Raw genomic sequence first — 12,519 nt, 5'->3', positions numbered from 1 at the left:
TCATGCACCCCCATAGTCAATGTAAAACTTTCAACTGGCCTCGCAGTGCTGACCTGTGTCCTGTTCCTTTCAAAAACATCATTTGTAGCATCCACGTACCTAAAACAAACTCTGACGAGGATTACAATAAAACCGTGACAGCATATGTTGCCTTACACTTATAAGATTTGTTGATAGTTTTTGACTTTAATGTACCATTGTGCCAAAAATCCAAACCATGTACCCACCCAGCATAGGTACCGCTTCTTAGTATCTGTACCCACCGCATTCATTACCAGAAAAATGGGCTTTCGTTCTTTCTTCACAATTAAACCTAAAAAATGGGTTAATCACAGGAGGTTGAGAATTTTTAGGGGTTCATAAATGCTACAAACACATTGTATCCTCACCATATGCAGTTTATTATTTGGGATTGTCCACTGTGATTGGCCAATTTTTGAGGTTTGATTGGGAGCTATCCGGTTACTTAGCTTTACCTGCTGCTTGCATAAAAAAAAACCAAAAAAAAAACCAAACAAGTTTCATCCAACTTAAAGAAACACCAGAAGCACCAATACCACTTCTTAAATGAACAGGAAGTCAAAATAAAATTCAGAATTTCCTGTTTGTCGCCTTAGACCAATACCAAATCTCGGCTTAAAAGTTCAATAACTCACAGATTTTAAACGGGACTTTTGGATTCCTCATGTGGAAAACCTTGTCCATGCAAATTTTCAAGGTTCTACCTAGTCTAGAAATTGATTTATACCCAAAAACGTAATTTCATAATTTCGCAAATTTGCACCTCGACGCAATATACGTAAAATACCAAAATTGCAATATTTCCGGAATCGCTTAGAGTTAAAAGCTCAAATTTTCAGGATTCCCTAGGTTTTATGATATCACCATATGGTGAAAGTTTGGAAAAAATCTGAGAGGTAAGGGTGTTTTTTCTGGATGATTTGAGATGGAATTACCCAATACAAACAAGGCATTTTACAGCACTGTGCCTCCGCGCCAAAATGACTGATAGAAGCATAGTCCTGGCTTGTTAAAGTGACGGCGGCGATGTGGAGATGAACGGTGACAACGGTAGCAGCGTGAAGGCAAGGAGTTAGTCTGGAGTCGGCACCTGTGCGACTGCGGCTCCAGCTTGCCAAGTTTTTTTTTTTTACCTGTGAGGCTCCCTATGGCTTTTAAAATAGCCATAATCACGAGTGATTGGGTTGCGATTTCGTTAGGTTGTGACATCTTTGTGAAGGCTCGCAGCATTATATATATATATATATATATATATATATATATATATATATAAGCGACAACAGACCAAAACATCTATCCAAAGTACAGAAAGGACATTGTCGAAAGACCACGTAGGGGGAAAGGAAAATATTGAGCCAGAGACAAAAAGAGAAAATACTTAAGAGGTAAAAGACTTAAAGATTTTACAATAAAATAAATGTTTTTTTTTTTTTATAAGTGAAGTGAGATGAAGTAAGGTACTTACGAGTTTGTTGGCCGTTAAAAAAATAAAAATATTTGGAAAAAAAAAGAAAAAAAAAAGTCATATATATATATATATATATATAGCTTGAGTTTGGTGTATGAAATAAAACAGCAGGCTGGTCTCTTTAGAAAAGAAACTGAAAGGCTAAATCTGCCCGTGAGATGAGCGCGCCAAGAAAAAAAAAAGAAACCTTTTGTAAACAAAATGTTATGTATTTCGTTTTCTGTTTTTTTTTTTCTTTTTTTAAAACATCAGTATTAGAAAATGTTTTTTGTTTTGTTTTTTAGAAGGGAGGGGGGTAATTTGTTTTACCTTCCTAATCAATTATAGCAAAGAACAAGACACAAAAGAAATACAAACTTCCTTTTAAGCAATAACAATGAAGAGTATTTTATTTGTAGTAGGAACTGGCAGGTCAGGCTGCTAAAAGGGAAGAAGGAAAAGAAAGTTCTTTAAGGTTGTTGAAGGTCAGTAAGTACTGTGTCGTCCACTGCAGTTGTTTCAAATTGAGACCGTCAATGCTATAGCGAGATGCCTGGTGAACAGGAGACGAAAGAGAATAGATGTTGCTATCCTGGCGGTCCGGATCAGACTGCTGACGTTCCCTTAAGACTTTTAGGGAGCAGATGAATCAATGCGCCCTGATTGGTCAGCCTGTGGCTGGAGAACTCAGGGGAGCATTGACTCACAAGAGAAAATAGTTCTCTGACTGCTAGAGTTAAAAAAAAACCCCAAAAAACTAGACAATACTGTTAGAAACTCGCTCCAGAAAACTACTTGTTTGTCCCAAATTTGAATGTGATATTCGTATTCAGCATATCCGAAAACTTAAGTCGTCAAGGGTGAGTTGCAGTTAAAGTAAAAAATTACTGATTTTTTTTTTTTTTTTTAAATCGCAAATAATTGCAATTAATTTGTTAATTTGAGTAATGTAGGCAACTTTCTTGATTGTAGCTAGTCGTGGCATAAAAAGTGCTACCCACATAAGAAATTCTGCAGAAATAAGCAAGCTTTTTATTGGACGGTTTCTCTGTCCACGGATTTATTTTAACCAATCCAATTGCATGTTATAACTGCCGAGAATGTTCTCAGCGCCAAATTCCTTTTTCAGACCAGACTCCAAAAGGACGTAGGGAGGAACAGACTGGATTTCTCACTCGAATCGAGGCAGCAAAATTACTTGGCTGCTTTGAGACGTTTTAATGCACAAATGTGGAGTGGAACTTTATTATTGCAATTACCAATGCCCTTAAGTAGGGCGAAGTTATATCTGCTACAAGTTAATGTCTGTCAAGACAAAATTAAGGTCTACTGTTTGACCTGCCATTTGTCCGCCATTGGACAGTTTCTACATGGACTCCTCGTGTGTGCCCAGCTAGCAGCATCCATCGTGGAAAACACCTCAACCTGCTCATTTCTTCGTCAGCAGGAATCCTACCCAGCCTTTATCGAAGATGAAATATTATTCCTTTCGGGGATTTTATCAGCCCATAATGGCAGATAGCTGAAGATGATGCATTTTTTGCAACCTTCGACCTTTCTCACTTTAATAAAATTTACGTTGAAGTTTTAAGGTGAGCTTGTAATTTCTGTTTGGTTTTCTTCCATTCTGCCAGGGGAAAAAAACCTTGTGAGAGAAAATCTCACACCCAGTAATTTAATAATTTTGTGGTAATTTTATAGAATTCCTCCATTTACAATCGGTTGAGTTTTTTTTTTTTTTTTTAGCGCCCAAAGTCGGTTTCTCATCATACATAAAAAAAAAATATGCACGTATTTATATGAAATTAATTTTGTTTATTTTGTTAAAAGTTGGAACTTTGACAATCGTACGTATAAATAAGCACACCCCTTTTCTCAAAAGCGGAATAATTTGATGAATAACTTATTTTTATAAAGTTTTTGTTTTTTTTTAAACCATGGCGATGTTGCATTTCATTTTTAACAATTTTTATGATATATTGAAAAACCAAACTGACGTGAAAGAGAAAAACGAGCATCCGGTAACACACTAAAAATAAAAAAAAAATAAAAAAATAAATCCCTAAACAATCACGAGACTGGGTTGAAAAGAATCCAGGACGTGAAAAAGAATAAAAACGTTTTTAAATCAAATTTAAAAAGAAATTGAGATGAAATATAAAATATACCATTTTGGCAGCACACTAATAAGGATCGATGGTAACAGAAGGGGGGGGAGTCTTTTGTAGAATAGTGTCTTCTCAAAAATAGTTTGTCTTATTGACTTATGCTCCAATTTTTCGTAGGTAACTTTCACTCCTCACTAACATTTATTTAGCATCAATTTGGAAATTTCCCCCAGTTACGAAAACAGAAAACAAAAAATCGCTTCTATGAAAACAAAATATTAAAAATTGTCCCATGTACGGTCCAGATTTCGACATTTAAAAAATTAATTTCCGACACGTATTAAACTTAGATGGTCGAGTATTTTGATTCATATGTGCTTCGAAATCAAAGAAAAACAATTTCAAGAAATGTATAGACAGATCCATTCAGACGTAAAGTTCAATTAACATGTGTATTTAATAGTCGAAATTTAGACAAAAAGTTTCATCACCTTTAAGTAAATTATTATTTTTTTTTTTTTAAGATGAAACTCGAGGAAATTTAATGAATCAAGTATTACTATTCTATTCTTGGACGAGATTTTTTTTTTTTTTTTTTTATAGAATTTAAATGATCAACTTTTAAGCATCAAAAACTGACGTCCTCACCCCCCGTACGTTTCTGAAGATTTTTTTTTTTTTTTACAAAAAGTTTGGTAACGGTGCGCCGGTGCGGTGCAGTATCTTTCCACCCTCAAAGAAATGCTTTAAAATTACGGTACTCAGTCCTCCTGCCCTGCAGTCCTGTGCACTTAATGATCCGTGCTGAAATAACGTTATTATTTAAAAAGCCATTTTTAACATGAGGAGGGTGTTTTGTACCTATTGTGTACTTTAACCTTATAATTGAATAAAAAAAAACAAAACTTTAAACTTGGAAATATGATTTTTAAAAATAACGCGGATCGGATCAGTAAGTGCATTAGCACCAAAATTACTGTTGCGTTGTTGCGCGTACAACAATGGCCACCACTTATAGCAGAGAATTACGGAAAAAATACTTATTTGTGGAAAATTTAAATGCGATATTCGTTTTCAACACACCCGGAAACCCATGAAAAATAAGTTTAAGGTAGGTTTTTTGTTAGTCTACCAAAACACAATTACCGGCACTCCTTGGGCGTTGAGTTCAATGGCGACCAGCAAAAAAAAAGAAAAAAACACGCGTCACTCCCTTCCTGACGCAAGGGCACGTAACATTTTATTTACTGACGTTGTAACTAAATGATTTTTTTTTTTTGAAAAAGTTTTACTATTTATGAATATTAAAAGAAAAGTTACTAAACATTTATTAATGTCTCACTTTTACAGACATTTGTTTTTAAATTTCGGGTTTGTATTACTGTGCACATGATTCGAAAAAGTTGTCAAAAAACAAATATATAACAAATGTTATCAAAGGCAAGATAAGTTACTTTTCTACCAAACTAGATATATTTTTCGTATTTTTATTCAATGTAATATGTTTATTCAGCTCGAAAAGCATACAGTGTTTACCGATGTATAGGAAAATTCAAAATGGCGCCCGAACACGGTAAGTTTGAGAAAAGGTGTTATAAATAATAAACTAAACAAAATACTGTTAGAAATTCGCTCAATATGTTACCATGACATAAGTTGACATATATTCGGTGTTTTTTTAATAGTATTTTGTTTAGCTTATTATTTATAACACCTTTTCCCAAACTTAACCTGTTAAAGAGAGAGTCGGGCGCCATTTTGAATTTTCCAATAAACACTGCATGTTTTTCGAGCTGAATAAACATGTTACATTGAATAAAAACACAAAAAATATACCCAGTTTGGTAGAAAAGTAACTTATTTTGCCTTTGATAACATTTACTTGTTATATATTTGTTTTTTGACAACTTTTTCGAATCTATGTGTACAGTAATACAAACCCACAATTTCAAACACTATTAATAAAAAAAAACAAATGAACGGTAGGTTTTTGCTTTTTACTTATTTTTTTTTTATATTTCTACATTTTACAATTTCATTGTACAGTTATTTTGTTGTAGCATTGTTTTTATTTTATCGCCAACGCTCGGTTTTATCCGGTTGTTGACGTCATGATGCGCCGGACAAAGCCGAGCAAATGCTGAGTTACGTATGGTTCGTTAAATGCACAAGTACCGAAGTTTTTATTTTGTAAAATTCTAATTATCTGAACTGTTTAAAATAAAAATAAAAATTCTAATTATTGGAACGGTTTTTCTTCTTCTTAAGTTAACAACTGGGCACTTTATTGAAGGGGTAATTTTCTGCCTCGACACCGCCCACGTCAGACGGCCTCTCCCCGAACTCAGAACGAGGCGGACGTTGGGACCATCTCCGTAAAGGTTATCCACTTTTCGAAATAAATAAATAAAGTGACAAATAATCGTTTAGTTACTACAGCAACGTCAGTAAATAAATGTTACGTGCGTATGCGCCAGGAAGGGAGCGACGCGTGTTTTTTTTATGCTGGTCGCCATGGAACTCAACGCCCAAGGACTACCCAATTACCAAATAAACACCACCCCTAAAAAAAAAAAAAAAAAAAAAAAAAAAAAACCCTTCCCCAAATGGCTATAAAGTGGGTGTTCATTTTACGTAAAATGGGGTTGTACAACAATCACCCTCATGCGTAATAGTTTTTTTGTTCACTGGGTTTTTATTGATTGCACACTAACCAAATGATATATATATATATATATATATATAAATCATTTCGATATTTGAAAGGGGTGCTCACTTTTTAGTTACAACGTTCTGGTAAATCGGTCACACTCCCCCCACCCCCTAAACACGGAAGTGTCTTCGTGAGATATGAAATGGTCGCATGTTGCCGAAGCGTACGATATGAAAATTGACAACGGGATGGAAAATTATGTAACATTTCTCCAGCATGTTAAGTGAAATTTATAATGCTAAAAAATTAAAAAGGTACTTGTAAAGACAATTACATTAATCAATACAATTACATACATCAAGACATTAAAAAAATGAAAATACCGAAAAGTTTAAATTATATGTATACGTTATAGAACGAAGTTCTCCGAGAAAAAAAAAAAAAAAAAAAAAAGTACTTGGTGACTTTTTTTTTTTTTTTTTTACACAGCGGAAAAACACGTTCTTATGAGAGCGCGTTGCAGGCAGCCATATCCAAGATGGCTGCCTTCAACTTTGTTTGAACTTTAGAAATGCCAAAAGGGAGATAACTCCAGTAAAAGCGCTGACGCCCCTTTTATCTTTAATACTAGCTTTTCTTCCTAAAAATCGAACATTTTACCCGGTATCATAAATTGTCTTTTCGCTGTAAAATAAAAACTTGATGAAATTAAGTGAAATTTTTTTTCGGAGAACTTCGTTCCATAGCGGATACATATAATTGAAACTTTGATATTTTCATTTTTTAATGTCTTGACTAAACTGTACAAGTACCAACTATTAAAAAAAAAAAAAAAAAAAAAAAAAAAAAAAACACACAAACTCACTTTTCAATAGCAAAGTTAAAAAAAAACAAAAAAAAAAACTCGAAACTTTATTTTCATTAAAAACAAAACAAAACAATAAAAGTCATGTTCATGCTATCGTTTTTTTTTTTTTCTTTGAAAAACAAAAATATTTCTGGGCTTTGTATTACTGTACACAGATTCGAAAAAGTTGTCAAAAAACAAATATATAACAAATAAATGTTATCAAAGGCAAGATAAGTTACTTTTCTACCAAACTGGATATATTTTTCGTGTTTTTATTCAATATAACATGTTTGTTCAGCTCGAAAAGCATACAGTGTTTATCGATGTTGGAAAATTCAAGATGGCGCCTGACTCTCTCTTTAACACGGTAAGTTTGGAAAAAAGTGTTATAAATAAAAAGCTAGACAAAATACTGTTAAAAACTCGCTCAATATATGTTACCGTGACATAGGTTGACATATATTCGGTGGATTTTTAACAGTATTTTCTCTAGTTTTTTTTTTTTTTTTATTTATAACACCGTTTCCCAAACTTACCGTGTTAAAGAGAGTCAGGCGCCATTTTGAATTTTCCAATACATCGGTAAACACTGTATGTTTTTCGAGCTGAATAAACATGTTACATTGAATAAAAACACAAAAAATATATCCAGTTAGGTAGAAAAGTAACTTATCTTGTCTTTGATAACATTTGTTATATATTTGTTTTTTGACAACTTTTTCGAATCTATGTGTACACTGTACAGTAATACAAACCCGATACTGCACCTTGAACAAAAGTTTATTTTAATGTGAAAAGCAAATCACATTCATATGTGATAAATCAGTAATGAATAAACTTAATATTAAACAATACAAATTTCAGAAATAACTTGCAAATCAAAAATAATGCAAAAAAGAAAAACTTTTCTTACCTGCTAACAAAAGGGAAATTGTGAAAATGACAGATACAAAATTAGCCATAGTTTTTGTTTTGTTTTTCAAATATATATTTCGAAATTATGTTGCTTACAAACTAAAGTCAAAATATCTCAGTTGACTCTTTTTAAAAAACCTGTTCAGATCTGAGAAGGTTTTTAAATTTTCCAGGAAAAGTAGAGACGGCGTGGCCCGTTCGTCGGTAGAGAGCAACAGGGAGGCTTGAAAGAATTGAAATAAACAACAAAAAGAATAGATATGCTGTTTTTCAATATTATTGTTTAGCAAAATAAATCTCTGTTCCAAAGGTAGGCGGCACAATGTATTGTTATACGAAAATAGTTTGTTCGGCCAGTGAAAAGTTATGTTGACAATCTCGTTTTATCAACGTAACGTAATATTCGAAAGGTCAAAGTTAGGATGGGAGGGGGCGGGCGACATCTACTAAGGGAGTTAATTCAGTGAAACTACGTAAAAACTTCCTATATGAAACTACAATAAACTTTCTGACTTTTTACTTTTATCCATTTTAGTAGTTGTAAATGTAGAAAGATTATTTATAATTCCTTCGAAATGGTTTTTAATACTAAATAGAAAAGAAGGGAAATATTTTATTTTCATTTTAACAAATCTTAGTATAAAAATACAGAAAACGGATAAAAAAAAATACTGTGTACAGTACATATCAGCAGGCACTGAAGGAAGTAACCAAACGACAATGGGTACTAGAACGGGGTTGCTACATATCAGCATACACTAGTAAAGGTAACAAGGCAACGGTGGGTACTAGAACGAGGTTGCTGCATTTCAGTATACACTGGTGGAGGTAATCAGACAACAGTGGGTACTGGAACTGGGTTGTTGCATACACTGGTGGAGATAACCAGACGACAGTGGGTACTGGAACAGGGTTGCCTCATATCAGTAGGCATGGTGGAGGTAACCAGACGATAGTGGGTACAAGAACACGGTTGCTGCATATATGGGCACTGAAGGAAGGAACTAGAAGACAGTGGGTACTGGAACAAGGTTGTTACACTTGAGTTGGAACTGGAAAGAAATAATCGGACCGTAGTGGGTACTAGAACAGGATTGCTTCATATCAGTGGGCACTCGTGGAGGTAACCAGACGACGGTGGGTACTGTAACGGAGTTGCTGCATTTCAGTATACAGTGGTGGAGGTAACCAGACGACACTGCATACTGAAACTGGGTTGATGCATATCAGAATGAACTGGTGGAGGTAACCAGACAACAGTGGCTACTGGAACAAGGTTGCTGCATGTCAGTATACACTGGTGGAGGCAACCAAACGACAGTGCATACTGGAACTATGTTCCTGCATATCAGTATACACTTGTGGAGGCAACCAGGACAGTGTGTACTGGGACAAGGTTGCTGCATACACTGGTGGAGGTAACCAGACGACAGTGGGTATGGGAACAAGGTTGCTGCATATCAATATACACTGGTGGATGTAACGCGCCGACAGTGGGTACTGGAATCGGGTTGCTGCATATCAGTATACATTGGTGGAGGTAACAAGATGACAGTATGTACTGGAACAAGGTTGTTGCATTTCAGTATACACTGGTGCAGGTAAGCAGATGACAGTGGGTACTGGAACGGGGTTTCTGCATTTCAGTATACACTGGTGCAGGTAAGCAGATAACAGTGGGTACTGGAACGGGGTTTCTGCATTTCAGTATACACTGGTCGAGACAACCAGATGACAATGGGTACTGGAACGGGGTTTCTGCATATCAGTATACATTGGTCGAGACAACCAGATGACAGTGGGTACTGGAATCGGGTTGCTGCATATCAGTATACACTGGTGGAGGTAACCAGGCGTCAGTGAGTACTGGGACGGGCTGCTGCATTTCAGTATACACTGGATGAGTTTACCAAACGTCAGGGGGTACAGGAACTGGGTTGCTGCATTTCAGTATACAGTGGTGGAGGTAACCAGATGACAGTGGTACTGGAGCTGTGTTGCTGCATATCAGTATACACTGGTGGAGGTAAGCAGACCACAGTGATACTGGAACGGGGTTGCTGCATATCAGTATACACTGGTCGAGGTAATAGATTGAAGCTCAGTCGAGCACTTGCCATGAAAATAATGATAAAGCAGAGACAAACTCGCAACATCTCCTCTGAGAGATAGAGGTTGCAGAGAAGAGAAAAGGACATCTTGTACGAGGCTAATAAGTCAATTTTGAACTCTATCAAGGCAGGACAAGGTTTTTTGGCAGCTCCTGGCCAGATGTGGCAATAGTACTCCATCCTTGGACATACCTGCCTCTTATATAGATAGAGAATTACATCAGCAGTGAGTTATCTACTGGATCGATAGAAGGGTCCGACCATTTTTCCAGCGGCCTTGGCAACAGATTTAATGTACGTGTTCTATTTCAGATCAGGATTAAAGATCAAGCCCAGAAGCTTGTCAAGATGAGAGCTATTCATTCCAATTGATACCAGATGGGGATCAGAACGTTGATGATGTAAAGATAGAAGCTTGGTTTTAGATGCATTAAAAGTAACCAACCACTCCTTTCTCCATTGTACCTCATGCTCAAGATCAGGAGAGAGAGAATTGGAGAGAACTTGGTCGTTTACGGTCTTAGATGTGCTACCATTGATGGTAGTGTCATCAGCATAAATGTCTTCGAATGATGTAAGGATGTGATTTAGAGGATCATTAATGTAAATCAGGAATAGAGTAGGGCCCAGGATGGACCCCTGAGGGAGTCCAGCATTAATACTGTGAGCTTCTGATTTCTGCCCATTAACTACTACTCTTATGAACCTATCAGAAAAAAATGATTAAATAATTGAGAAGACATTTCCAGCTATACCATAGCTGGAGATCTTGTGAAGTAAACCTTTATGCCATACCCTATCAAAAGCCTTTGATATGTCAAGAGCAATTGCCCTAGAATGGTTCCCTCTGTCGAGCGATTCGCTAATCCTATGAGATATAACTGTAATCACATCTGCTGTAGATCTAGCAGAACGGAAACCATATTGTGTGTCACTAAGAAGGTTATTTTTGCTGAGATGGTTGATTACTTCTCTATTTAACACAGATTTGTGGGAGCCTTTCCTAGTCTCACACAAAAACACGTGTTCACATCTCAAGCTATATTACTTGTCATATACATACGCACACACACATATGCGCGCACGTCCACACACATACATATATTCACGTTCGCGTACATACACTCACATTCACGTGTATACACACACATGCTAACATACACATACGTACGCACACATGGACAACGTCACTTCCCTTTCAAAGGAAATCAACACATGACCACCAGAAACAATTATAAAAGACCACCAGAGCAATAAGCAACATCTTCCTTTTTTCGGACCAGCTTCCAAGGTGAGTGGTCGGCGCGGTGCTACCATGTGGGGCAAAAAGCTAACAGAACGTATGTACACCTTATATGCTTTCTCTCTCCATGGCCTGGATTGACTTTTTCTCATTTTCTCTCTCTCTATATACTACAATAGACTTTCCTTCTCACCGGTACACAGCGAGAGACGCACGCCAAACTAAACACGTGTAGTACCCTTTCTTTCACTTGTTTCTTCATGAAATAAATCCTAGTTCATTTAATGAATTAAACGAACTAGGATTTATTTCATGAAGTAAACGTGTTGTTCGTTCCTTCCTCAAAGCAATTCATTTTTCCTTTCCCAATTCAAATCATTTCTCCTATTTTGTACGACTGGGGGATATGTATAATATATCCACCAGTCCACTACAGATTTACTGACGTGAAACGAACACGCATGGTGGCCCTACTTTTTTTAAAAGAATGGTTTCGAGTGAGACGTCCGTTTTATTTGATTAAAAAAAAAAACGAACATTTTCAACAAAGAAAAACAAGTGAATTACTACCGACAGGAGTAACTACTACAACCAACAATAACGAAATCCCTCGTCAGACTCGGCAGAAAAATAAACACTGAGCTGTTGACTTCAAAATCACATAGGCCTATGCACATTCTCTCCCGCACAGCAGACGCAACAACAAAGAAACAATAACAGGACATCCCTATCAACACATAGGAAGAAGCTGAATTAACAATGAGTTGAGATGCACCACGCACACGGATAAACTCACAACTGGAAGTTTCATTGACACCGGCAACTGAAAACTTGTTCAACACGAACGAATGCACAACAAACGCCCGTACAGACAATGTACACACACTACCGCAGACTCATTGCGAAGACACTGTCAACTTGACACACAACGTCAACACGAAACAAAAATTTTCCTTCCAAACGAACAATTCACTTCACTGTCCAAGCAACTCGTTGCACATGTCAGCACACAAAAAAAACAAACAAAACAAATGTCAGCCTAAAAAAAAAAGAGTAAACACCTTTTCCACGCGTAAGTAAATACTTTTTTTTTACGAACACACTCCGTTTTTGACATTTTTTTAAACAACCACACCAACAGCAAAAAAACAGGATGAAAAGTCAATTGCCG

The 12,519-nt window shown here is 36.1% G+C and overlaps 1 protein-coding gene across 1 annotated transcript in view; it reads right to left on the bottom strand.

Moving 5' to 3' along the window:
* Nucleotides 1–8,421, bottom strand: part of LOC145286006 (uncharacterized) — a 219,026-nt gene extending 210,605 nt beyond the window's left edge. Inside the window, exon 1 of the mRNA XM_080134605.1 lies at nucleotides 7,993–8,421. Within this exon, the coding sequence (XP_079990731.1) occupies nucleotides 7,993–8,041 (49 nt within the window). The 5' untranslated portion in view covers nucleotides 8,042–8,421. The remainder of the gene's footprint in view (nucleotides 1–7,992) is intronic.
* Between the last annotated feature and the right edge of the window lie 4,098 nt (nucleotides 8,422–12,519).

The sequence above is a fragment of the Euprymna scolopes genome, chromosome 10 (genome assembly GCF_053919585.1).
Source record: "Euprymna scolopes isolate OS-2025 chromosome 10, ASM5391958v1, whole genome shotgun sequence".
Taxonomy (NCBI): Eukaryota; Metazoa; Mollusca; class Cephalopoda; order Sepiida; family Sepiolidae; genus Euprymna; species Euprymna scolopes.
The sequence above is the reverse complement of the archived record's forward strand: the minus strand, read 5'-3'. Positions and strand labels throughout refer to the sequence as shown.